General features: G+C 33.7%; 7 protein-coding genes across 10 annotated transcripts in view; 4 read left to right on the top strand and 3 right to left on the bottom strand.

Moving 5' to 3' along the window:
• LOC128890403 (dual specificity tyrosine-phosphorylation-regulated kinase 2-like) overlaps positions 1-8945 on the top strand; it is a 410245-nt gene extending 401300 nt beyond the window's left edge. The window contains exon 11 of the mRNA XM_054148856.1: positions 41-8945. Coding sequence (XP_054004831.1) covers positions 41-491 — 451 coding nt within the window. The 3' untranslated portion in view covers positions 492-8945. The remainder of the gene's footprint in view (positions 1-40) is intronic.
• A 155-nt stretch (positions 8946-9100) lies between these two features.
• LOC128890431 (coiled-coil domain-containing protein 43) lies at positions 9101-11027 on the bottom strand. Of its 2 annotated transcripts, XM_054148903.1 has the most exons (4): positions 10808-11027; positions 10680-10741; positions 9715-10103; positions 9101-9651 (listed from the first exon to the last, which is right to left on the bottom strand). In XM_054148903.1, exons 1-4 carry the CDS (start codon positions 10842-10844, stop codon positions 9582-9584), a joined length of 558 nt encoding a protein of 185 aa, XP_054004878.1. In that variant the 5' UTR covers positions 10845-11027; the 3' UTR covers positions 9101-9581. The 2 variants fall into 2 exon arrangements, with proteins under 2 accessions (XP_054004878.1, XP_054004876.1); XM_054148901.1 differs by having other exon boundaries at positions 10680-11027.
• A 2098-nt stretch (positions 11028-13125) lies between these two features.
• Positions 13126-13965, top strand: LOC128890437 (ATP synthase subunit g, mitochondrial-like). The gene is made up of 2 exons (XM_054148911.1): positions 13126-13289; positions 13626-13965. Exons 1-2 carry the CDS (start codon positions 13250-13252, stop codon positions 13883-13885), a joined length of 300 nt encoding a protein of 99 aa, XP_054004886.1. The 5' UTR covers positions 13126-13249; the 3' UTR covers positions 13886-13965.
• A 138-nt stretch (positions 13966-14103) lies between these two features.
• On the bottom strand, positions 14104-19585 carry LOC128890398 (uncharacterized). 2 transcript variants are annotated; one of them, XM_054148846.1, is made up of 10 exons: positions 16635-19585; positions 16338-16567; positions 16057-16273; positions 15834-15986; positions 15584-15748; positions 15293-15481; positions 15048-15222; positions 14560-14888; positions 14345-14481; positions 14104-14284 (listed from the first exon to the last, which is right to left on the bottom strand). In XM_054148846.1, exons 1-10 carry the CDS (start codon positions 19485-19487, stop codon positions 14134-14136), a joined length of 4599 nt encoding a protein of 1532 aa, XP_054004821.1. In that variant the 5' UTR covers positions 19488-19585; the 3' UTR covers positions 14104-14133. The 2 variants fall into 2 exon arrangements, with proteins under 2 accessions (XP_054004821.1, XP_054004823.1); XM_054148848.1 differs by lacking the exons at positions 14104-14284; positions 14345-14481 and having other exon boundaries at positions 14745-14949.
• A 546-nt stretch (positions 19586-20131) lies between these two features.
• Positions 20132-22593, top strand: LOC128890421 (probable tRNA(His) guanylyltransferase). Its single transcript, XM_054148888.1, has 3 exons — positions 20132-20708; positions 21003-21247; positions 21364-22593. Exons 1-3 carry the CDS (start codon positions 20354-20356, stop codon positions 21826-21828), a joined length of 1065 nt encoding a protein of 354 aa, XP_054004863.1. The 5' UTR covers positions 20132-20353; the 3' UTR covers positions 21829-22593.
• Positions 22594-22824: 231 nt separating this feature from the next.
• LOC128890422 (V-type proton ATPase subunit d) lies at positions 22825-25546 on the bottom strand. Its single transcript, XM_054148889.1, has 6 exons — positions 25302-25546; positions 24127-24477; positions 23845-24002; positions 23591-23767; positions 23409-23486; positions 22825-23322 (listed from the first exon to the last, which is right to left on the bottom strand). The coding sequence occupies exons 1-6, from the start codon at positions 25420-25422 to the stop codon at positions 23161-23163; spliced, it is 1047 nt and encodes a 348-aa protein (XP_054004864.1). The 5' UTR covers positions 25423-25546; the 3' UTR covers positions 22825-23160.
• A 576-nt stretch (positions 25547-26122) lies between these two features.
• On the top strand, positions 26123-27071 carry LOC128890433 (coiled-coil and C2 domain-containing protein 1-like). Of its 2 annotated transcripts, none has more exons than XM_054148905.1 (3): positions 26123-26301; positions 26423-26532; positions 26619-27071. In XM_054148905.1, exons 1-3 carry the CDS (start codon positions 26232-26234, stop codon positions 26997-26999), a joined length of 561 nt encoding a protein of 186 aa, XP_054004880.1. In that variant the 5' UTR covers positions 26123-26231; the 3' UTR covers positions 27000-27071. The 2 variants fall into 2 exon arrangements, with proteins under 2 accessions (XP_054004880.1, XP_054004881.1); XM_054148906.1 differs by having other exon boundaries at positions 26123-26308.
• Positions 27072-27921: the final 850 nt, after the last annotated feature.

The following is a 27921-nucleotide window of genomic DNA, read 5'->3' as shown; positions in this document are numbered from 1 at the left end:
TGAAGGCTACAATGAAATCTAACCAAATTGTACATTGCAGGTGGGATCCAAAGGAGCGCATGACTCCCGACGAAGCGAGATGTCACGAGTGGCTGAACGTAAGCCCCTCTTACGCGACGACGTTCTCGAACTTCAAATCCAACGCGAACACGACGACCGTGGAGACATCGTCGCAGTCTGCCCACGCTCAAACGGTGAGCGTGACGGTCAGCGCGTCGCGACAACGGGCGACTACCGTCGAGGATCCGCCGTACACGATGCACCGTCTCTATAGGAGCCGTAAGTACCCCCAGAGGATCAGCAGGGCCGACAACACCGACAACAACAGCGGCCTCGTGGTCAAGAGCAAACTGAACGGGAGCGCAAGTAGCCATGCTCTAGCGAGCACCGCTCAAACCACCACCACAAGACACGCTTCGACGGGCGATATAGTCGCAAGCCTGGACCCGAATCTCGACGATTCAGGTACCTTTTTACCGCCGATATTGTGAAGTCGGGTCTGCGCTAGCCACTTCTAGATGCTATCGCGCCGTACCGTGTCGCGATCGAACTCGCTCTCGCGCGTACAACCGAGACACCCGAAGGAATAGATCACCCGAACCCACCCCTCCGCCATTGACGTGTCACCCCCTTGCTCAGAAGAATCAGAAAGGATGACTCCGTGAACTGGTCGCACGGTTGATTTGGTCACGACAATAAAGCAACAACACGGTCGACCGTGAGCCTAAGACCAATTTAGCCCAGGCACTGGAATTCATCCGATGAATCCAGTCACGATGGTTCGCCTACGTTGTCCCGTGTGCGCGCGCGCAGAGTGAACGAAGAACGCACTCTGGGATGCAACATCGTGGGATGTAGAATTGGCTGGCTGTATCGGCCCGATCGTTCCCGACGACGCCCAAAAGGCTAAGCAAAAAGTAAACGAAAAAGAAGGAAAATACGGAAAGAACACATTGCTAGTCTCGGCATGCATCGAGCCATGAGGCCAAAATGATGACGAACAGGAAGTCGCATGTGTCTTGGCGGAAACCGCACGCGCTCGTTTTCGCTCGTTCGTTCCCCGATGAACGGACAACCGCGATCCCAAGATATATGTCACTCAGGTAATCGTAACGACGTGTATGCACCAATCGTAGTCGATCGAAAGTAACGTAGAAAGAGTTTCGTTCCCCTGACATTCGACCCTTGTCCTCCGAGAATAGCGAGAATTACTTAGCTAAATGCGCTTTGCGAATCGGTATCGAGGAGTACAGGACTGTTTGCCCGCGGATATAGAACGTAGAACACAGAGATGGGCAGAATTTTATTCGAATAATAGATGACCAGCAGAAACTTTGTACGATGTCCGATGGGGATCTCCTTAACCATATACAATGAACGTGTTTAGACTAACTCCAAGCGATCTAAAATCAAAGATGATATCGACAAGTACTAGATGAGATCATTTATACTCCTAATATATGGATTCCTTTAGTCTTGTTCAAACTTCAATCAAACAGTTCACTAAATTCTCTACATACGTTTGAGAAAAACATTTATTATTTAATTATTTTCCTTAATAAGATCATTTTTAAGTAACTATCTTTCGTTAAATACATCACTACTTTTACTTTAAAAATTATTTCTTCTCGTGAAGTAATTTTTAGAAGCATTGGTTAAATTACATTCAAAATAATCTTACTTAACAATTTCATGTAACTATAATCTGTGAAATATTTCGGTATATTTTTATAACCATCAAGGATTAATGGAAACATCAGATTTCAAGAAAGTTTATGTTTGCATGATTTTATGTCTCATTATCAATCTCCATATCGCAGGAGTTGAAGTATAAATTAACCACGTCATTGTGTAAAGTTCACGAATCGGTTGGCAATGTCGATTAAACAGTTGTTTAGATAAGCCGTTATTCGTTCAAAGTGAAACTCGTTTTTGTCGTATAACTCTGATTGTAACTTCCATTGAACAAATAACGAATCGAAAGCTGTTTATCTTTCATTTTGATAAAAGTAATTAGTTACGTCGAGGGAAAGAAAACTAATGGCTTTTCGATTAAACGCGATGACGCATTTGGACTGTAGTCTCTCTTTATTAACAAAGATCCAAGTATGTCGCCAAGTTTATTTTTCAATCGTTATTCGAAATTTTGTATCTAGATGAGAATTTCGCTCATCTCTGCACGTGGATAGCACGTGCGATCGTCTCCAATTCGTCGTAAAAATGATGCCAAGAATCTCTGGCGATAAACGTTGAACGACGAGGCGTATCCGATTCGCAAATCCACGATCACGTATAGAAAAATGTAACGAAGGAGGTTAGCGAAAGGGTGAATGTGTTTTTAACAACGATTCCCGCGCGAACACAATTTCCCATCAGCTAGCATCGAATTATTGCGGTTAAACGTCAAGGGAAAACCTGAGTCGTCTCTGAAACCCCGTGGCAAGCAACAGGGTCGTGATTAATAATGAAACGTCAAGGCAACCCGGGTGGTATAGCTCGAAAAGAAAAAAAAAAATAAATATGAGGCGTGCCCCAGTTTCACGAGGCCTGATTAGTCTTATTGTGATATTAATCTACCACTGTCTTATGTAGATCTCTCTGATATTAAGATGTAACGATCGCTAATAATGATTTCATTAACTATTAATCATTATTTTTCTTAAATATGATTATCGCTCTCACTATTATCGCAAGATTATAATTACGATTAACGAAAGTTCTATCATGAGTATAATAACGCAGAGATATAACGTATTATAATTATACAAGTAAGGATTGTACAGACTTTAATTAAGCCCAAGGAGAATCCAAGAGTTACGAGCACGCATTCGCTTTTTCCTTTATCTCGATGGAAAAGAAAGTAATCTGTATTCTCTTAGAAGATCGGCTGGGACGATTTGTCCCAGACGAATTTCAACACACACATACACACATACACTTACCGCAGTTACTATGTACTTTTTCCGGTCTCGTTGATTTCAAGTCTCCGCGGGACACATCGTCGTTGATTGATTAATCGCTTTTACCTTTCTACTCGCTGTTTGCTGCTGTCAAAAGAAGTCACCTTTCTTCGCGCACCGGTTACAAAACAATTAGATTAAATTAAGATTGGAAGATTCTTGGCAACCACTGCCCTTTAGTATATGCGAAGGATTTGAAGAGAACGTTGTACCGTGTAAATTGTTACGTTGCCCGTATACAAGCAAACGAAAGTGTTTCTGGCTCATGTTCAGAGATCACCGATGAAAGTTTGACTCGAGGAAGAGATACTCGAGCTCGTAGCTAGCGTAAAAGTCGTAGCTTGCGGTATACTCCTCGTTAGCGACCTTCCGACGTCACCTATCGTTTTCATTTACGTTTTGACTGATATCCAAACATAGACAAGCCGCTTTCTGCTGTGCAATAGAAATTAGGTCCTTTGCGTGAGTCGTCTGCCAGTGTTTCGTCGCTAGGAAGACTATTGGCACTAAGAGGATGTCACTTTGGCGGCGCCAGTTTAGGCTTCCACAGTCTTGAATAGTTCTTAACTAACGCTCAATAGTATTTAACTTAGCTTTTGTGTAGAATTAATTTTATTTAACGACGATTGTTCTTGATGCTTCATCTCTCTTATTTCTATCTATACGATGGAAGTTTGTGATTCTGGCATGAATATTGTTCGTATGTCCTCGGAAACTTTATTGTAAATTCTAATGAGCACTTCCTTGGTTCGTTACTTCTTTTGGTAGAAAGGTGTAGAGTGTTTATTTAAAATTTCTGATTTCTCACTATAATATTGCATATTGCATCCATCTTCGTCAGATTTTTGAGATTCTTTTTAGGTCAAAACGAAACACTTTTAGCAGCGAAGATGCTCGTTTAGATTATAAGGAATAATTAGCGCTGCCACTGAATGTAGCGTCAGTCGAATTGACATGTTCTTTTAAAAAAAAAAAAACCAGTAGCGCCAATAATCTTTGCCCGTGGAATCCTGCAGAGGCAACCGCGGAAGGACATTATTTTTCAAATTCGCGAATACCAAAACTGTCAAAGCGTACTTGCGTTGTGGGGTGAGAAAAGAAAAACAAAGAAAAGACAAAAGATTCACACGTAACAAGACTGAAATATAAAACGTCATTGTAGAATTTTCTTTGAAGTCTCCTCCGCGAGACTTATCGAGATACGTAATACATTTTTCACGTAGTATTTGTATACGAGCACACGAGATCACCCCCTTTAAACGCATTTTATTAGCTTCACGAGAGGAAACGATTGATCGTTCGGGTGCAATTTGATCGCGATAGCGTTGATTTTAGTTGGAATGTCACGACCTCGCGTCATTAGACAGATTCCCGCACGGTTCTTCTTCCCTTTGTACACGCTACGAGCAAGGTAATCGCTGTGCGCGTTTGGATCATTGCTGTACGTCCTCGAAGAATGTTTGTAAAGATAAGTAACTTTTTTGTATGTGCTTGAAAGAAATTTGTCAAGAGCATGCCGAGAGCTCTTCCGTCGTTACATTGGGTTAGGTACTCGCACATTAGACACCAGATGACAGCTTAACGCTGATTAAGTAGTTGCAGTGTCAAAGATATATCGCAGAAAGAAAACACGAATAAAACACAGGGTGAGGTATCTAAAAAGCACGTGAATATCTCTGTTGTTTTTGATGGAAAGCGATGGAAAGTTAAGGTGCGAAACAGAGTCATGTACAAGTTGTTTCTTTTGTTAGGAAGATGTAGAATGTTCAATTAAAGGCTTCAGTATTGCTGAGAATCTTTGCTCGATCCTTTCACTATAATATTGCATGAAAGTAAAGTTTCGTCGGACTTTTGAGATTCCTTTTAGATACAACTTCACCCCTCGATTTAGATTGCGATGCAAACGATGAAAGATCTAGAGATCGAGACGTGTAGCTTTTGCATCGTGTAAAATGTATATCGCACGGCAACGCAGTTTATGTAGTATTAATATCAAATATCAGAATATCCACGAAAAAAAAAATCTCTATAAACTTGTTAACGATATCGTAGATGACACAGAATTATAGTACACCGTGTAGCCTGAAAGTGTTAAAGAATTAAGTCCTTGTATTTGTCACTTTCATACTTTCAACGACAACAGAGATATTTAGATATGTTCCCCAAGTGCCTCATCTTGCAAGAGCTACGATAAATTCTGAAGTGTACGAAAGACGAATCCGCGCTAGAACGACTGACAAGGGTAGCGTTTAAGCGACAAACAACGCGTCCACTATATACATTTTATAAATCTTACGCGGGTTCGTGAATCGTTGGCCGATTTGGTTTATTGGAACACGTGACGAACGATTAGAAATTCACGAGCGAGAACAGGGCCCTTCAGAGATTGAGCAGCCTCGCTTACATTCGAGAGGCCCCCGTACTCTTGTAGAAAACCCACGTACATTAAACAAAATTAGTTGTATAATAAGTAATATTTTTGTACAAAGTGCGATATTATTCTTTATTCCAATTTTCATCTAGATAAGAATTTTGCCCATCTCTGCTCCTAAATGAGCCTCACTGTTGGGCCTTGCCAATGATATTACTCTTTGTACCAAACATATTATTTATTATTACTTGATCAAATATCATGAGTTGCTCTATTTGTGAAAAAATGTATCCACGTTATCTACCAAACTTTTTTCTGTTGCTAAATTAACAATGCCTCTTTCACAGAAATCAAAAAACAAGAACCGAATGTGTTATCATAATAATTTCCCAATTACCATTTCATGTAATTTTGGAGCCTCTGTAAGTGTGAAGTACAGTTAGACCAATCTGTGATAGGGCCTGGGTGAGAGAGAGAGAGAGAGAGAGAGAGAGAGAAAGAGATCTGTCCATGAAAGAACTTCATTCAACTGTAGTTAGAACGAAATGTCTAACATTTAACAAGCGTAGTGTCTAAGGCAACACACAGGTTTATAGCAAACAAGAATATCAAATCGTGTATGATAACTATCATTAACAACGCGTGTGCGTACATATGCATGAGTGTGCCTGGAGAAAGCGAACAGAGAAAGACGAAATGGGAAAACAGAGGGAAAACCTGCCAGGGAGAATGCGTCACATTATTGCATATACATATACATATATACATATACGATTTTACGTATTAAGAAACCCACGCGGAAGCGACAAAAAACGAGTTAAATATAGGGTACCCGTTTAGAAATAAATAGAGAAAAAACCGTTGAAACAACGTAGCTCCAGTATACGGAGCACCTACTCCCCTTTACCCCTCCCCCTGGTACTGTCTGAATGCACAGTCGCGTCAATCGAATCGTTTGCTGAAGAAACTGACATCCAAGAGGAAGATGCTTCTCTCACTCGATATGCTAATCTTTTAATTCAAGCAAAGCTTATTTTGCTCTAAAGCCATCATACTCTTTGTTATTGTACTGCAGGCTACAGATACACAATTATTTAGTCAGAGTCAAAAATATTGTAAAACCTATACTTGAATCGTGCCAGTACCAGTCACTGCAACATCATGTTATAAGCAAATATGTGTAAAACCGAATAATCTCTGTAACTACAAGCAAAAATGGTAGATTTTTATAAAAAGGTGTAGATATTTCTTTTTGTGGAGATACTTGGTACGTTTTTACTAACACCAATATGTCAAAATTTCATATAAAATTTGGAGTCAGTGCTATCAGGTCATTTCATAAGCCTTCTCATATCTATCTCTTCATGTAAGTAAATTGTACCTGGTACATATATATAAGGCATTCAATGGAAATGTTTCAGTTTCATCTGATGCTTATGTATATTTACTTTTGTGTAAAAAGTTCTTGCAGTTAAATATGCAAAGACATACATGAAATGACTTAATATTTTTAAATTTCAATATTTCAAAGTTGAGACAAACTTTTCATGCCATTTAGGCAGTATTGATTTAAAATAATCAATTGCATTTATTATGCAGTCATCAATGTACTTCCTGTTATTTTTATACTTCTATTTACCATATAACATCTTTTTCTCCACAAATTTACCACAAATTTATCTGATGAAATTTTCAATTGTACAGAAGTGTGCAATAATCTCTGAAAGAAAGTTATTTGCTCTTTGTTGTCAGTTTTTACGTCAACGGTTTAATCGAGTCGACTGAACATGCTTGGCGCAAAAAGCTTCGCGAACGTACAAAAACGTGGCGAGACCTCTGTCTTTGGTCACGTTTTTTTTCTTCGCCCCTACGAATCATTTGCGCCAATTGTACAGTCCTTGAGTTTTTAGTTGTGTTCATTAATTGTATACAGTGGGATCAAATTACGTGCGTTAGGGTCGACTAAATCTACATAAACTGACAAAAATATTGAAGTATACTTTCTTTGAAGGAACATTGGAACAGAAGAAGTTTGAGCTTAAAAATTGCCACCTGTAAACGAGTATTTAACCCTTTGCTGTCCAGATTTTCTGATTCCGGGACATTTCTGTCAAATCTTGTCTAAAATAGGCTCGCAAAGGATTAAATTCGCTTGGATTTAATAAGAACCGTCATCCTGACACAAGCTTGTTAGTTTCAGTGGTCAAAGTTATCGTGGACATGAACGACAGTCGCTTTCTTGTACGTAAGTGTAACGAAAAAGGGGACGACAGTGTCTAAAAGATCTAAATTTGTACGAGAGGAAAAAGGGTGAACTCCCTTTCAGGCTTCAGCGTGGAATGCTCTTAGCGTATATCTGTTAGAACAGCGTGCAACTAGTTATCGAGTTAACAACGTGATTAGAGCTATCGAGTTCAATTAGATAATAACTGTGCATACATAGCGAGATCGTTGCCATCCCTTTTCCCCCTTCCCTCCTCCACAGATTGATCCGTAGTTGGCATCGATCTATCCAAGTGGTTACAACGATTGATCGGTTTTAGACTACCCTCGATAGAACAATCACGAGCAACGGTTTTGTTTTAGAACGATTCCCCTAGTTGACACGTTCGAGACCGATGATTCGCCATACGGAGTCATGCAACATCCCACCCCGAGTGTTCAACGACTCAACACGTGGGTCAGAACAGAACTGCAAAAATAATAGTGGTTACTGTGGGTTTTCTAATAAATATATCGGTCTCGAATGCGTTAAAAGTTCTTAGTGCAAGAGTATCGAGCAGCGAGTATCGTTCTTATGCGAAAATCAAATCGGTCGACGGAGTTCTACGCTGTAGCCGCTGAATGAGGGATTGTACATGAAATTTGTAAGTTTCCGCAACGTATTTTTTCCCGTTTTTTTTTTTTTTTTTTTTTTTTAAATCATCGGGGGTCTCTATTGGATTTCATGTTATTAAATATAGGTCTTATCCCCGTGAATATAGAAGCACGTACAAAATGTATAAATATATCTTTGGTAATAACGCAGTTTTTTGCATGTCGAGATAAAAATCAATGGCGTAAATTCTAATCGTGATTTCATTAGGAATCTATTAGCGTGTTACTTTGAAGGTGTATCCATTAGAAATCGATATACTCGAGACGTTTTATTCGATGTGTTGTAACAAGCTTTGCAAAATGTTAAACGAGTACGAATAAAGAATAAAAAGAAATACGGGAGGGGGAAAGGATATAGACGGAGAGAACTATGGGGAAGGTGTGTGCGAAGTAGAGAGAATGAGAATGAGAAAGCAGAAGTTGATACGATGATTTGTACTCGGCGTTGAACAGGGAAGACCTTGTTATATCGTGTAAGTGCGAGTTCGTCAATTTCTGCCCAACTTAATTATAGTGAACGAAGAGAAGAATTGCTAATAATAAATGATTATGATAATGACATTAATATATGTAACGATACAATACTGAAGCATCATCATCTTTTGTATCATTTGTTCGTTTGTTTTTATCTTACTGCGTTTGTCTTTCATTATTAATGCAATACCAAGATGACTCGGTTTCGACACGGTATCTTGTGTGTAAATATATACCAATAAAAAATACAAATACAAGAACAACGTTTGATCAATTTGTCATCGAAGTTGTATCGTGAATCGATCGTTTGAATTTTAATGCGCGAATACCAATTCTCCAGGGCGTTACTTGTTGTACCAACCGTGAAAATGAGGAAGAAAACTTTATGCCGGTAGTCATCGTACAGGTAGGTCTCATGTTGAGTACTTAAATGATTTATTTAATGTATCGGTATTAAATACATGAGCTATCTAATGAGAAAATATACGCTAAGCGTAATGATAAGTACAAGTTATTTATCTGTTTTAATAGCAGAGTCCGATTTAAATGGAACAACGAATTAAGATCAATCTGAGATTTAATACAGATGAAGTAATATCTCGTAAGAAGAATACAAAAACAATAAGTAAAAGACTTGTAAAAGAAGTACAATGTTTCACAAAGATTTTTAACCAATGGAAGGCACAGGATGTAATGTTACAAAACCGCTATGACATAACTAACATTATTTAGCAAGAAACATGATTGGCATTTCATGTAAACTTGAGTTGTTTTAGGATATGCATATTATAGACACAAATTACTAACGGGGTATTAGTAAATGATCTAAATGACTGTTGGAGATCCTTGCATGCATGAAGAATAAACAGAAATGTATACATATGCTAATTAGCATTTGATTATTTGTAGTCTCGTTTCTGTGTTTTTCGTCTTTCCTTCTTCTCCTCTTTTAACTGCTTTTGTTTCTCTCTGAATGGAAAAAATATATTCGTTATTTCTTTGTGGATAAAGAAGTATGGTTCGTTAACATACCGATCCTCTTTGTCTTTCTCCTTTTTCTTCTGACTTTCTAATTTAGCTTTCTCCCTTTTCTCTCTTTCTTGTTGCACTATCAAGGCAGCATTTGTATTTTTCTCGATTCCACAGTCTCCTCCACTCATACCCTCTTCTTCCCCTTCACCCTCACTTTGATCTTCATCCGCCGTTTGACTGTACTGTGCAAGAATGGCATCTCTTATTCCCCTTTCCTCTGCAGTATAACTTCTTGGTGTTGTAGTCTGAAGAGGCTGAGCATCCAGCACTCGTGACAATATAACATCCACATCTTCCATTGGTTCCTTCAAAGCCGTCTCATCTCTGACGAGTAAACATTTAGTCCAGGCACTCAAAATTTCTAACACGTGTTTACTGATATTGTCATCCTAAAAATCAAATGTGACCACAAATCATAATCTTGAAATGAAAGGTGTCCTTTGTAAAATTGTATCACGTAATGAAAAGTATTTGCAAGTGTGAGGTGGGAGAAATGCATACCAAATACTGAAACTGTTTGTAATTATAAATTATCATAATTGCAAGTTTGTGAATACTTTTTGGCCATAAAATTTTGATTTTTTCTGCGTTACATTTGTACAATACAACATTAAGAACTGCAAAAAGAAAAAGACATTACTTCTGTATGTCACAATTGTAACTGACATATCATTTATTTATGAGTCATTACAAAACATTAGATGTGCAAATACTTCTATTACCTACTGGATGTATTACAGGTTATCATTGCATTATATTAGGATATTAAATACATCAAACATGACAGCAACAGATGAGTGTGCACGCAAGAAAACGAGATGCGTAATGTGCCAAATTTGAAAGACACACGCAAGCCGACGATTGAAAGAACAATAATAGCTTCGATTGTTATTTTTGATCAGCTGATAAGTTTCGGTTACGAACATTAATCACGTTCTAATCACTCACGGTCGTGTGCTCCTCACCGTTATGCCCGCGAATATGCCTTCGAGAGCTTCTATCTTTTCATCTTCAGTTCCATCACCGTCTAAAATTCCTTTGATATACGATCCAAACACATACTGATCCGTATTTAAAGCCTCCAACTTCTTACTTAGCCAGTTGTCGAAACAGTTTGTCGGGAGCGCCATGTTCGATTTTTACAATTTTTCGAGCCTGACTATTGGCAGCACGCTCGAGACCTCCCAAAACGATGCTTCCAACAATTCTTGATAGTTTGTGCGCGAAATTACTCACAATTTGTGGTGCCAAACCGAGCATCGGGCGTCCTCGTGCTCTATATTGGATTACCCAGGGTCGGCGTAATTTTTTGCGGGGCCTGGATTCACATTCAAATACTACACTAAAATTTTATAACGAGGAATTATTTATTTACAAATGCTGTTATATATTATATAATACTTTATATAATAATAATATTAAATAATAATACTTTGATGATTTTTGTCACTCCTTTCAATTTAATCAGCGCTACTAAAAAAATGTCTTGTATTTGTTAATGGTATCATCAGTCTGTAAAAAGTTAATCAAAAAGACCGCGGGGCCTTTTAAAACGCGGGGCCGGGTTCCGGCGAACGCGCTGAACCTGCCTTGCGCCGGCCCTGCGATTACCCCTACTACGAAACATACAGTAATGATTTTTCCCACTTCATTACTCCAGTGATGGACGTTCGTGTGACTTTCCTGATCATGCGTACTGGAGTGAGCGTTACAGTCCTCACTGCTGTATAAGGTGTCCCAGAAATGTTGTAACACCTTGAAAGGGGTCGTTCGGGAGGTGATTTGAAACAAGTTTTTCCTTAGCGAAAATGTTGTTCGAGACTTCGTTGTGGAGATATTAATGGAAAACACTGACCAATCAGAGCGCTCGTATACCGTTGGAGCGGCCGCAGTAGCGTATGAGCGCGGCTACCTATCGCGTAGCCTACGCTCAACCGACATACTCGCGCTCTGATTGGTCGGGATTTTCGCCTTAACGAAGCCTCGGACAACATTTTCGCTAAGAAAAAAGTTATTTGAAATCATCTCCTGAACCACCCCTTTCAAGGTGTTACCACATTTTTTGGACACCCTGTATACACTTACTAAGAATTTAGAAATGATTTACAAATGGTTTCCGAACCACAACAAATTTCTATTCGTGTTTAAAGGCAGATGCGCGATTTTATAGACCACGATGGAGATAGAAATAATTTTTGAATCTTTCCTCAGGGACTGTAGCTATGTTTGATCCATGAAGACTTCATGGTTTGATCATAGCTAAAGTACGGGTTTAGCAATCCCGAGGTACCCGAGCTATAAGGGGGTTTGTGGATTTTATCAGACTTCTGGATTGATAGAAATTGGAAAGTAATGCAAAACAGGTATTAAATGAATTTAACAAATATAAGATTGATACATTAGGTGTTACAGTCAAGTTGTATCATTTCGGACTTTTGTATATGTATAAAATTCATTATGTCACCTGGGAATTTATGTATAGGTTGTCCCGAAAGTTTCTTTCGCGAGTTGCACTCAATTATTTTATGTGGTTGTGTTTATATAAATAGACAATCTAATTTCATAGGTGTTCATGTTGTAACAGCAATGGAGCAAAATGAATCGTGCACAATTCAGTAATGTAACATAAAACATAAACTATTGTGCATGTATTACTTATTAATAAAGCGAAAGAAACTTTTGGGACAACCTAATATTTAAAGACTACTGCTCACTGAGCCACTCACTGAGCGTTCTAGTGGCACCATCGATGGCAAAACGCTCAAGTTTGTAGTGAAATAGTTCCACTCGTACCGCTAGATGGCGCCAACAATTATTAAATTATCAACGACACCAATAACACATCATATTATGAATAATATAATTTAATTATATTGCAATCATTGTAGTATTAAAATTTAACTAAGAAAACGTTGTTCGACTCTTATTTTTTACAGTGAGCTTTTAAACAAATTGGTTACCATAGAAGTAACTATTTGTAAGCTTGGATGTTACGTGGTAGATGGCGCTACGTCCGTTTTACAATAATGTATTCTTATTTTTTAAGAACTAAGCGTTAAACAAGTGCTAGTGTATAAAACATTAATTATAAATTGAATTATGAAAATATGGATACAGGAATTTCATTTCAGTAGCGCTATCTAGCGTGATGCGTTGAAACTACTCCACGACAAACTTGGGCGTTTCATGGTAGATGGCGCTGTTTCCTTTTTTCATAGAATAATATTCAATATATAATTTTAAAAATTCTCAATTAAAAAAAGAACAACATTTAACCGTATTCTATAAATCGGGAATTAGTTGTAATTATGATCTCTGTTTTAATTTTTATTTACAATCCCTTTGCTAAATTTCTAGATATGCCATTGGCCGTAATTGTATATCGGCAGTAATTGTAATTCAAAAGATTTTCGTTAGGGGCAGTACTGTCACTCGCAAGTACTGGGTAAAGGAGGTTCGTTCTATTTAGGTGCCGAAAGCGAAAGATCGTTCTTCGTACTCATTTGTGTCCGAATTATATTCGAGAAAGCCAAAAATGGCAGCAGTAGTTTCGAAAACTATAGAACTGTGCAAGGGTGCGTATTTGATGTTGTAATCAATTCATTAACGAAGTGTGAATCATTATCAGTGCTGCTTAAAAATTACATTGATCATAATGTACTTATAAATTATTATTATATAACATCAGTATTCGTTTCGTACGATGCGATAATGAATTATTTCATTAAATACAAATCATTATTTACACACTGGTATCTTTTCTTACAAAATTTAGATACATGACCCGTATGAATTTAATCTGTTCAATGTACAAACTCTTTAAAAGTTTGAAGGTTATGCGGAACTAGTATATTGATCATCTTTATTACTAATTAATTATTCGTGTATTTGTAATTATATATTTATTGCAGTTGCTGTAGTAGCATCAAAGCCGATACTTAACAATGTGCAATATTATGCGAGAGTAGAATTGGTTCCGCCAAAGGTTTCTGACATTCCTGCCATTAAAAATGGTATCGCGAAACTGATTAATGGTGTCAAAACTGGAGCATATCTTAATGTCACAGTACGCGAAGCTGTGCTGAATACCCTAGTCACCACTGAAGTTCTATGTTGGTTTTTCGTCGGCGAATGTATTGGAAAACGACATCTGATAGGATATAACGTTTAAAAATGTTGTACTCTGTGGTCATAGGTATAATCTCTGTATAAATTATAGACTTTCTCGTAAATATATATGCATAAACGAAATTTTAGTTTCATAAATAAACATTCATATCAATTTGGTTAAACTATTTTTTTTTAATCAATTTTATTAATTTTACATCATTTATTTTTGTGCCTTCCATTACACATTGTTGTATAATGTATAAAAATAGAATATAAATTATAACTATTTACATGTATTCACAAATGTAATTATGTTAATGTATGTTGTTTTGCATACTGCCATATACATATGGCTCCACTGACATGGACATTCAATGAACGAATCACACCAACTTGAGGTATTTCTATACAGGTGTCAAATAGAGGTATCAAATTGGCAGGGATACCATGTTTTTCATTTCTAAAAATTATATTTATATAGCAGTATAAGAAATCATTTGACTTTTTTTTTGTTACTTACCCTAAGACAAGAATTGTCTTTTTTTTAAATTTCATATTTAGTAAATTTGTACTATTAGCTGTTTGTTCGACACCTACTAAACACCATCCCATGTCTTTCTTTTCCAATAGGTATTTACACAATAGATGAGGTTTTATCTAAAATATTTACTTAATATTAACTTACCTACAAAACACATTTTATATTTTATTATGTAAACATTATGTACAAAATACCTCTGTAATAGTTATCCAATTTTCTGCTGATACGCTGAGATTCTGAAATTCTTTGTCCTTAATTTGATTTAAATTAGCAATAACCAATTTTTTAACATTGAAAATTTCACAAGTACGTGCAAGTCCTCCCAAATTTGGAGCACGATCAATGAGGCTTGCCACAACTATAATACCTTCTTCATCCGAGAATATTGTTTTGTGAGAAATGGATTCTCTAATTGTTGGAAAAGTGGCGTTATGTGATAAATTCATAGATGTTGAAGGATTAATTTTCTTCTGAATATCGCTCAGTTCTTGATTTTCCATTTCAGCACATTTTCTAGGTGATTCTGCAGTATAAGATTATAATGTATTTCACAATGCGTGGTATGTATATGATCAAGAATGATTCTGTTAGCAAGAATAAATTAAAAATATAAAACTAAATTTTCTTGGCATCACACTTTGTAGACTACATTGTACATTAACCATTATATTTATTAAAATACCTGAGGATTTGATTATATACGGAGATGTTTTAGTTTCTGATAATGATGTATTCAAATTATATAATCGAAGAGGATGATTATAATTTTCTTCAAAGTTTAAAGTTCTAAATAGATCTGGAAGAATCCATTCATTCTGATCCATATCAGTTAATCGAGGAAGTTCAAAATATATTGTCTACACATACAAGAAAAACTTGTTATAATTTTTAGATTTCAATTGTTTAAAGTATTAATTTTAATATTACCTGCAAACTATAGTCTTGGATGGCATGAAAAGTAGAGAGATAAAAGTCATCTTGAATTTTGCATGAGTTTTTCATTAAATTTCCATCTTTTATACCTTCAATTGCACCATTGTATAAGCCTTTGTACTCCTTTGTTAGATGATTACAGTTCAATGTTTCTAACATTTCATACAATTTTACAAAAATAACCTGTATCAAGTATCAATATTCAAAGGTATATAGGAGACAAAAAATTTTTTTAATTTAAAAAACATTTGCCCTTATAACAAAGTCAAATAAAATATAATTTACCTGGCTATAAAGACGCATGTTATACTGCTGCCCTAAGCAACAACGAGCGATATACTTTATTCCAATTGAAATAAAATTACTTTGACAATCATTAGGAAGCAACTTTGAAATGTGGTAAACTATACATGCTATTGAACTAACGCATCCTGGACGTGTTGTAATTGCCTACACAATAGATGTTTCATTAGTGAAATTCCATATAGTTAAGTTCTAAATTATTTCGAATAGAAAAGACCATTTGTATAAATACCTCTTCAAAAAATTCCCATAATTTACAATGAAGTTCTCTACTTTCTACAAAAATTTTTATCAATATCCATTCTTGCATTAATCTCACACTATGTTGATTACTTTCCAAAAGTATTAAACTACAGAGAAGTTTTTGCAATATGGCAGTGTCTGTCTATAAAAAATGTTTAAATATAGTTTGTATATTTACATATTATTTGATTCATTATATAATATTTTATTACCTTATTTAGAGTTGGCTGTAATATTAGTAAGACCTGCATAATTCTATGCTTTATCTTGTGTATATAAGAATGATGGAAATATCTTTTATTTTTGTATTTTTCTAATTTTTTTAAAAGAATTGGAAGAAACATTGATGCATATTTTACATCTGTATTAATTATCTTATGCAATAGTAAAACTGAAAGTATCCTGATACTAGCCTCATTATTATGATCTCTATTTCATGGAAGTACAAAAATTAATAATAAATTTATACTCAAAATGGTACGGAAGTACTTACATTATTGATATGTGGTGCGGGTAGTAATCTTTATAATTTTTTGTAATGTACAAATATGTTTGACTTTCGATTTGTTCATCTTTTCGAAGTACATGTCCATGTAAAAGACATAATAATAATGGTTCTTGTACATATCTTAAACTTTGCATATTTAAAATTTTCATTTGATTTAATAAAATTTTCTTTAGTTTTGGTGTATTTTCGCCTTCTTCGATTAATTGATCAAGAAACTAAAAGTTTATAAAATGATTAGTATATTAAAAATGTTAATATTGAGGCAGTACTTTAAGGTCTTACATGATTTACGAAGTTCATAGCATCGGGTAATACCAAGAAATTGTCATTTATAATGACTCCTACAAGATTTTTGATTGCTTCAAAATATAGCTTATTCTTCGTACTTGACAAAGTAGATCTCCAACATGTAGTAAAAATAGATTCTACATTTAATTTATTTTCTAAACCATTTATTCCTCCTTTTTCAACGATTACCCTCAATATCAGTGCTATCTCTGGAACAATTTCATTCCCTCCTGCCTCATAAAGATGCAGTATATTTTTAAACCAATCAGCTTTTTGTAGCCATATCTCTATTTCAGTTTTTGATAAAAATTGATTTGTAAGTTTTGCAAGCAGTAAATAACAATTGGATGCGATTTTTCCTTTAGAATTTTTTTGATCTTTATCATTATTGCATATATGGATAGAAGAAATATCTAGTAAAGGTAGTACATAAAATGATGTTGGGTTTATACTCAAACTATTTTGTGTATAATGTAAAATATATAATGCATACATATAGTGCATATTTGTATATTGTTTTGTATTTTCAAGAATAATTATACTTTCATTTCTAAAGTCCTCCATATATTTTAAAATTTCTTTCTGTGGCAGAATTATATTTCCATTAGTAAGGAATGAAACAATTGCAGTCAAATATCTATTTACTTTTTCGTAATTGAATTTATATGGTATACTTTTACTATTTTTAAGTAAAAATTGTAGAATATCGTTAATGTGCACAGACAACAATTGCATGAGATTTTTACTGATACTTGTCACACTTAAATTAAGCAAATGTGACACAACTTCTATAATATAAAAAATATGTGAAATGTTTGCATAAGGTCTTGTGTCAATTCCATCGAGTGACAATAACCAATTACTTAGCACTTCTGTCGCGGGGCATGTTTTAGATTGTAGCATCAACTCCGCATCATGTAACAAAAATATTACAAGAGCAAATTTTGTAGGACTAATTCTGGAATGTACATCGGTATCCAAATTCTCCTCACATAAAGATTTTACAAAATTGATTACATCCATTTTTACTAGTACATTTCTCAACCATATTGTTATAGTGTTCCAAGAATATGAGCCCCTTATGAAAGCTTCTTCAGGAGGAAATTCTGATAATGTATCTATTACAAATTTGATATCTTTTATTTTTTCAGAAGAAAGTGTAATTGTCTTCAAAAGTTCAATTTGTGATGCAATTCTTAACATATGAGAATGTGCATTCAAATTCTTTTGTACTATAGCTTTAATACTAACTAATTGACTATTTTCCCAGCAACTTGACGTTTTACTTGAAACTATTCTTAAAATTAGCATCATATAAAATATTGGTATAGGAGCCCATGTTTCTTCACTTATTATTATAAGAAGCCTTTCAATAAATTCAACTTGTTGCTCTTTGACATCCACAAACAATGTTACAATATTATTTAATATTTCTGGTTCTTGCTGATAGGTTTCACATTCATATAAAAATGTATTATTCAAAACATGTATAAATAATTTCAAAAACTGGCAATCATGTATCATTGTATGTAATTTGCAAACATATAATATTCCTTGTTTTACTATAGTATTATTTTCATGTTTTAATATTCTTTCAAAAATTAATTGTAACCAATAATTATTAAAGCAGTCGTTGCATGATGAATGCTCTTTGTTTCCTTTGATTAAAGTTGGTATGTGAGTTAAAGCTGGTACTATTAAATGATACTGCTTTTCTTCTAATGCTTCCAATATCAAAAAAAATTTGTGTTTGATATCAGTTATCAATATCTCTGTTCCATTTGATTGATTACATATAAAAGGAACAATTGTAGGTCTTTCTAATTTCAAGACACTCTTATCTACAGTATACATAAAATCAGTTATATGTTTCATTATAAATAATGCCTGTTTACGGTACTGTTGTACAGGAAGTTTTAAACTATCTATTATTAATAACCATAATCGTTCTGTGCAACATAAACAATGTAATATGGTAGTAGCCTCTTTTTGGTTTAATGAAAAACATATGTCTGTTATAATACTCAATGCATTAAGCGAATCTTTCACATCTTTCAATTCGTTTAAAACAAAGTCCCATACAGTTGGCAAAACATTTTCATAACCAAAAGTATTTATTAACTTTGGAAAAATTGAAGCAAATGATTGCCACTCTTTGTTTTCTTTTATTTGTAGCCATAACTTTATATCTTCCAAATACAATAAACTAAAACATTCTAGTAAATTTGATTCTATATTGTTATGTAGAAACTGTCTTAATCGTAAGGATTCTAAAAAACATTCAATTATTTTCATATAAAAAATCCTGCTTTCGCTACTAGCAAACAAATCAACATTCGACTTTTGAAAATATACCAAATGTTGGTACATACATTCTAGATCACAATAGAGTATTGTATACAACAATATAATATCGTATAAAACTTGTAACTCTGTACAATTTTGCGATTGTTTTTTAAAGAATAAGACATTTTCTATTTTCTTGAAACATAAGTCGTTTGTAACTGTTCTTGTATATTTCTTTTGAGAATTAAATGTAAGTTGATATTCGTAACATAGCAGCATATGGAACGTCTTCAATTTTGTTGTATCCAAATTATTCTGTGTTATCTCTGCACTGTAATGTCGAATTAAACGGTGCAACAGTGAAAATGGATCATCTTTGAATGCTGTTTCTAATAATTCCAAAATTGACAAATCTGTTGTTGGAATGCGCACGTAGTGGTCGTGTAAATCCATTTCGATACAATACACCGGGAAAAATACATATATTTCTACCGTTTGAGCTGGTTTGAGAGGAATACAAATGATCAACAGTGATCCAAATTCAATCCCTTCTTCTTCCATTAGTGTCGTGCAATTGAAACGCCAGATGGCATTATTTATAATAAGTTAAGCAATTGGATAGATTAATATATATGTCATTTAAGTATTTGAAAGTTATCTTTATCATATTTTGTGTGTTTTCCAAAAATGTATTCGTTACATTAATGACCTATTACAAAATTGATATGTAGACTGTTGTTGATAGTTCTCATGAGTGCATTAGTAGAAATCATTCTCAAACTTTGTTGTTAATTATTGAATTTATAACAAATCAATCCTGAAATTGGTGATTTATTTAAAAGCAAATTGGAAATTTTCCGCAACAAAATTTAAATAGCACCATCTAGCGTTACATCCACGTGTTAACTAGAATTTTATTACGAAGAAGGGGATGTATTGCTGTACTCCCCTCAAATGACAAGATTAATAGGCACGTGTATACTTCTGACTGAAATTAAATCTATTTATCAATTTGCGTTTCTTACATACACATTTATGTTTGTATATACGATCACACGTGCGTCCATCAACAAAATTGCATTGATTAAATTTACAAGCGCGTTTCATTTAAAAATTAAGCTTTTTTTTAAAATTTGGATAGCTTTACTTCATTAAAGTTGACGCCATAGAGCCTTTCATTTAAAATCGTATATCATTATATATGGCAACAAAACGAACCTAACCAATAAATGTACACGTGGGCAATGAAAAATATAAGTACACGTGTACCGAGAGAATATCAAATTTAAAATAAAAAACAGGTGATAGCTGCCGAGTAAAAACCGTCGAGATCGAAATTTCGTTCAACCAAGGCTGAAGTTGAACCTCAACAGTGGAAATAACAACACTCGGCAGTTTCAGAGAACGTTTTCTGACAGTAGAGACGGATGAAGGGAAGTAACTTCCTGAAAATCATTAGCTTGGTCAAACAAGTGGTCATAAGCCGGCATATAAGTTTGTCGACAATGGCTAAGAGCAAATTTGAATACGTGAAGGAATTCGAGCGCGACGATAATTGTTTACCAAATTGTTGGATTGTGGTTAGAATAGACGGAAGAAATTTTTCAAAGTTTTGTGATGCACATCAATTTACCAAGCCAAACGATGTAGCCGCTTTGGAATTGATGAATCGGGCGGCTATCACGGTTATGGAAGATTTCAAAGAAATCATTTTAGGCTTTGGTCAAAGCGACGAATACTCTTTCGTTTTTCGAAAGGACACGCAACTTTATAAAAGGAGAGGTACGTGTGTTTCAAATAATAACGTGGTACACTTTCAATGACCGATAAACAACGCAGAAATCGAGAATCAAATCAAATTAATTAGCAACCTGTTTTTAAAATTAAATATGTAATGCCAAGGAAAAGTAGTTACGTTTGTTGCTATTAATTTTTTCGGGCAAAGTAAGATTCAGAAATGTGTATAAAAGAATTCTATTACATTATATAAAATATAAAGAAAATTGTATAGAATTAATAGAGGTTATGCTTTATAATAACATCTCTAAAATTCACATTGGTTTAATAATGTTTCAGCTTCCAAATTGATGTCAAATGTAAACTCTCTTTTTGCATCGTCGTATGTTTATCATTGGCCTCGTTTCTTTAGAGGAAAAGAATTATATTATCCACCCTCCTTCGATGCCCGTGTTGTTTTGTACCCAACAGATAAAAATTTAAGAGATTACTTAGCATGGCGACAAGCAGATACTCACGTGAATAATTTGTATAACACTTGTTTTTGGAGTCTTGTGTTGAAAGCAAAACTTACACCAAGTCAGGTAAAGTACTTTAATTTAATAATGTTAAATGTATAATTACCATAAATATTAGAGGTTAGAGTATGTTTTAACAAGGTATTTATTGTTTTTGCTGACTTGTTTTATTTTATTTCCAGGCAGAAGAAAAACTCAGGGGTACATTGGCATCACATAAAAACGAGTTACTTTTTCAAGAGTTTGGTATAAATTATAATAACGAACCTCCACTTTTCCGAAAAGGTACTACACTTATAAGGAAGTTAGTACCCGATGGAACGGGTAGACTGAAGCCAGCAGTGGTTCCATTGGTGGATGACATTATCGCTGATCGATTTTGGAAAGAAAATCCAGAAGTGATTGGATTAAAAAGTTTAGCAACTTATCAACCTCCAAACTTAGTTAACAGTGCTAATTTAGTTAAAAACACAATGCCAACAACGACGCCACCATCACCAACTACTAACATAAAACACGTTAATAGCATTCCACCACCTTCGGTTGTTAATATTAACTCCATGAAGGATGATGTTCATCCTGTGAGAAGTAGAGAATCAGAAGGAGAAAGAATGCAGTGTGAAAGTGAACGAATTGGTAGAAAATAACCAGTGTTCTATTTTTATATAATAATTCGAAGAATATCCTAACGGAAAATAATGAAAGTTTATTTTCAGTGACTCAAAAAATATTTTAATTTACTTTTACTTACAGCAGTGGTACTATAAAACATTAATTATCGGTGAAAGAATTACAAAATTATATTTCTGATTGTCTTTGTCTTTCACTTAAAATTCATTTTTTATCTTACTACTTTAATAGAAGTTATATTTTTCATAAAATAAATCGTATATATGTATGTCTGTACATAGATATTATAAAAAATACTTTACAGAAAAAAAATACATATACATATATATATGACAAATATTTTTCGTTAGGATTTTATATTTTAAAATTCAATCAATTTTATTTTCTAATAGTAAGAAATTGCATCGAATACTATTAAATTATTTATGAATTTAAAGGCTGCACTAGCGTAAATATAATAAGATTTTTATAAGGAATCTTGTTCATAAATATAAACAATACATACTGTAGATGCTACATTTCATATACTACAAAAAATTCATAATCATATTTTGTAGTTAAAAACTAAACCATTTGTAATTAATTTAGATTATAACATTTTTATAATTTTGCATGTATGTGTTTATATATTTAATAATAAGAACTTGATTTGATTACTATTACATGTACAAATGAAACAATTCGTTTGCCTTATTATTTAAAAAACAAAATATTTTAATTTAATTTTTTCTTTGTGTGTATTATACAGATTTAATCGATAAACTGGCTGTGTTTCTTCATTGAATATAATTCACCATTTAGACGTACATCTTCTAAACGAATTTCAAATAAAAAAATTTTACTTCTTAATATATATGCGCACGTAATAGAAATGTTCTCTAAATAAGATTGTTGACTATGAATCATATTCAGTAATTTAATATAAGACATCAGCTGAATTGAGTTTTCCAACCTTATGGAATGTATTATATATTGTTTTATATTACATTGGAATCAATAATTACAACGTTGGGTAATACAAGACACAACAAATATACTGGTCTACAATAAAATACATTATATACATCTATATGATATAAACTCTTGTTATATATGACAGTAACAGTGCTAAATAATAATTTTTAATATCATCCTTCCGATTTGGCTAGATATATAATTGCCATTTTGTTCTAATTATGCGTTAAATAATTATATTTTGTGTTTATTTGGCAGTTTCTCCTTGACAATAAGAAATATTGTAGAACTATTAATTATTCATGATTGAAAAATAAAAATACAGAGAAACAATCATTTTTCTGTGTGATATTGTTGCGTGGTCAGACAAACAATTAACAAAACATTAGGAAGCATTAAAAGATTGGAATGTAGTTATCTATTTTAGCACGATGTTTTTGTGCAACACACTCTGCTATCCATACGATATTACGACATTCTTGTTCCTTTAACTTAAGGTAACTGTAGAATACTCCAAAGTGAAATTGTTGAAGGAAAGCATGAACGTTTAAACGCACCTATGAATAATAAGATTAAGATTAATAATCTCTAACGATATCCTTGATTATTCTCTATTAATTTTTTGTAGTGCTATTAAATTTACCTCGTGTTCAAAAAATTTATCTTCTAACGTCTTGTCACCAGGGTTGTTACCCGCCCCTTCAAATAAAGCGCTATATTCCTGCAATAACAATGCAAATGTACACTTTGTATACATATATGTATGCATATTAATTAGAAGATATCTTTAAAGTAGAAACAACATTTTCTAGAATGAATACATACAGTATAATACTCTGCTACAGCTTTGACCTGTTCGTAATCATCAGCTCTTGCCAATGCTGCTAATCCATCAGGATTTAATTTTCCACAGCGTGGATACAATTTTGCTCTATCATCTTTTCCTAACTCGGTTCCAAACGAGTTGATGGTTATAATAATTGCTCGTCTATCTGCTTCAAACTATGGAAGTAAATTATACATAACACAGAATATTTTATATAATCAGATACTTTTATTAATTGTGTAAGATTTTATACCGCGAGTATTTCGCACATCGTATCTGCAGTTGTCCCACCAATGTCTTTACAAAATTTGTAAAAAGCTTCCAAATAAGCTTTGTATAAGGTATTTCTAATGATTTCAATGTTCATTTCATCCAAATCTTGTTCAGAAATACAATCCACGAAGAAGGGTGCTACAGTAAGATTTGTCTGAATGTTTAATCATAATATGATAGAATGATACAAAATATACGAGTTTGTTTTTTTTTTTTTTTTTTCAAAGAAAATTCAAGACAAATTCATATTCCTCTACCATACCTAAAGGAGTATCTACCAAAACTGCATTATATAGTTCAGCAGGTGTAGCTGCCACATGAATGGCTTCCATTTGTACAAAACTGCCAAGAGGATGGCATTTAGGAATTAATTCTGAAATTGGTCTTTGATGCAAAGTACCAGTAATCAATAAAATTATATTATCGATCATGTAGCTGTAGGTAATGAAATCTAAAAATTGGGATAAAGGTTCAACAGAATGGTTACGCATATGTTGAAATTCTACCACAAGTTTTTCCCTTAGTTTGTCATCAATTACACTGACAGATAGTGGCGATGGTTCATTGGCCAAGAAACTACCATAATCTGTACCCGCCAAATGCAATTTTAAATCTGCAAAAATATTGAACTATTAGTAACAACTGTGGTAAAACTTTATTAATCTAGATAAATTAAGGAAGAAACTAGAAAAACTTGTAATTCGTTTGAATGAAAAATTTAATGATAGATCTTATATTAAGATTAATATTGATATTCTATTTCTATTTCACTGCAATAGTAAGATAGTAAGAGTCAAGAGCTAAGATTATTCGAGTGCTTCAAAAGTACTTAAACTGTTACCAATACTATTAAAATATGACAATATTCATATATTTAAATAACTTCACATTTTTGCTTATAAGTAAAGACATTGATCAACAATAATTCAATTGTTTCAAAGAATACAAACTATCATAACACAGGCTACAAAATTTCCAAAGATAAGTCTTCTACCATAGGAAAACTAGCTAAATGCTTTATAAATATTCCATCTGTGCAATCTTTCATTACAAAATTATTCCTTGTAATATTGGAAATATAAACAACATAAACAGAAGTTTATTTCAAAATATCAATGTCTGAGAACTCGAATTAAAATGAAGCAACGAAGTGGTGATATTCATCATACATACTCCAACATTATGAATATATTCAGAAACATGACACCCAAAGTGTCGAAATATCTGACTACTTGTATATTCAAACGCTGAGGAATTCGTCTTTTAAACTACAAACTTTACCGGATTATTCGATATCCGGGTTAACCATGTCCTGATTATCAAGGATTTACCGTATACTAATATTAAACGAAAAATGAACTATTCATTGAATTTATATTAACTATATACATATATATAAACATCAAAATTGGAAGACAATTGTTGAGCGAGATTTACCTTCAAGTGTCTCACACTGTACGAGATTAAGGTAGTCACTGTGTTGAAGAATACCGCACTTAAATCCACGGCAAAGACCCTCTAAATATCCTCCATCGATATTGAACATACAACCCTTCATTTTTGGAAGATCGTTTATTATAATGTAACCACTATGCCACTCGAAACACGGATCCGTCAAAATCGAAGTCGGACTCGCCCTTTCCCGTGATGATCATATGACTATTCGGTGAGAAGTTTCCTGCAGACTATGAAATCTGGTTTATATCCAGATGGCAGCTTATCAATCTCGAATGGATATCGAACATTTAAACGTACAATGTCTAAAACTCGATTTTCTATTTAATTTAATAAAATTATCAGTATACCAACATCTTATTATCACAAATTACTTTCTTGGAATTATTGTTAACAAACTCTTTTGTTTATGTCATTATTAATTACCAAATATTGTGAAAGAATATTTTAATGCAACTGATGAAGCATAATTAATACAGTTATATTCATATAATAAATATATACATATATAGAAATTATTATAATTGTAACTTGGACACTTATACATATATATATATATATATTATAATTTTAATATTCTAATTTATTATCTTCATGACTTAGTAGAATTACAATTAATATACGATAATAGTGACTTGAATAATTTATATTAAATCTGTATTCATACGAACCACATCGTTCCGTCGTTTGGTTTTGTATACTTACTATTGCTTGCTATGCTATAGTAAGTCACGTGGTTCTGTTTATACGAGTTCTTTACGCTGGACAGACTATGTGTAACGTAACATACAACTATACAACAGTCGTGTTCAGTACGATATGGTACGATGTGTCACGGTGAATGGCGCATGTTGACGGAACGTCATAGTATTTTGAGATTACGCCAAATTAGAGATTACCCATTGTTTAGTAATGATTTCAAACGATCTAGACAATAATGTCATAAAAAATGACAACAACGATGATAATTCAAAAACTGAAGGTAAAAAGTAATATTCTTTATATTTATACATAAGTATGAGTTATTGAAATTTCAATGAACTAAAATCTAAATACAAGTATATACTTGTTAAAGGTTTATTTTTTATACATTCCTTTTATAGCACCTGTTACACCACTTTTTAATGCAAATTTGGATGCAATGATAGCTGAAAGCATGAAGGACATAGACGATGAAGAAACATCTGATGGAGATGATGATCCAGAACTATTGGTACAAATTTTATATCGCTCACTGTTGGTGTTTGTCAATTAGATACTTCTATTTAAAATAATTCTAAACATTTCCTGTTGTATTAGCGGGAATTCCAGATGATCACAGGTGACAAATCTTCTGAAAAAGCCTCACTAGTAAAGGAAGAAGACTTGGTAACAAAAGATATAGAAGCAGCTGAACTGAAGGAAGATGATACTCCTATAGGAAACATGGTAAAACTGTTGCATGAGAGGATAAGGCTTTATCAAATTGCTGAGAAAAAAGCAAAAGAAGAAAATGAACCAGCTCGAGCTAGAAGATTTAATAGAGGCATTAAAACTCTTACAAAGTTGTTAAACAATGTTTCATCAGGAAAAAATATTAACGAAGCTGATATTCCACCACAGTTACCATCATCAGCTACCACAGAATCTACAGTGGAAGTATTAAACAGTGACAAAGAAAACTCAACATCCATTATATAGAAAATTTTCCCAACTGTAATAATCAAAACAAATTTCAAATACAGAAATAACGATATATTTTCTGTAATAAAATTTTTAAATTATTCTTTAATTACAATTTTTAATAAATAAAAGTAGTAATACATACAATTACAGTTGCAATTAGATTTTCAAGTACTATTTTATTCAATGTAGTAATTGCGAAATCGAGCTAGCAGTAATTTCGAGATTGCAACCGAACCGACAAAACTGTTGGTATAGTTGCCAAATACAAGGGGCACATGATATGCGAAGATATGGCACGTTTGCGCCTACGTGCAGGCAACCAGCCCGACGTACCTCTTAGTATAGGTTGCCTAATTCAAGGGGCACAGGATATGCGAAGAGGTGGCACGAAGGAAATCCGTAACATATTTTGACATTTCCTAATACCTCATGAAGAATGACGTAATATACAGCATCGTGGAAATTTTCCCTTGAATTCCCCTTCATTATCTGCACACTTCCCTTTAATTTCCCTTCATTACCTTCCACATTTCTCTTTAATATCCCTTCATTTGCTTACACATTTCCCTTTAATTTCCCTCCATTTCCTGGTATATTTCCCAGTAATTTCCCTCCATTACTTTACACATTCCCCTTTAATATTCCTCCATTTCCTGATATATTTCCCTTTACTTCCTGGTACGTTTTCCTATAGTTTCCCCTCATTTCTGTGATATTTCCCTATAATTTCGCCTCATATCTGTGAGATACTTCCTGGTTTAACAATGTTGCAACAGCTCCACTCAAAACTTCAACAATGTTGCAAGTTCAACAATGTTGCAAATCCTTCCCCGCAGAATTCAACAATGTTGCAAATCCTTCCCAGCAGAATTTAACAATGTTGCAAATTTAACAATGTTGCAAATCGTTCCCCGCGGATATTAACAAAGTTGCAAGT

The sequence above is a fragment of the Hylaeus anthracinus genome, unplaced genomic scaffold (assembly GCF_026225885.1).
Source record: "Hylaeus anthracinus isolate JK02 unplaced genomic scaffold, UHH_iyHylAnth1.0_haploid 12000, whole genome shotgun sequence".
Classification (NCBI taxonomy): Eukaryota; Metazoa; Arthropoda; class Insecta; order Hymenoptera; family Colletidae; genus Hylaeus; species Hylaeus anthracinus.
This window is presented reverse-complemented; position numbering and strand designations above follow the sequence as displayed.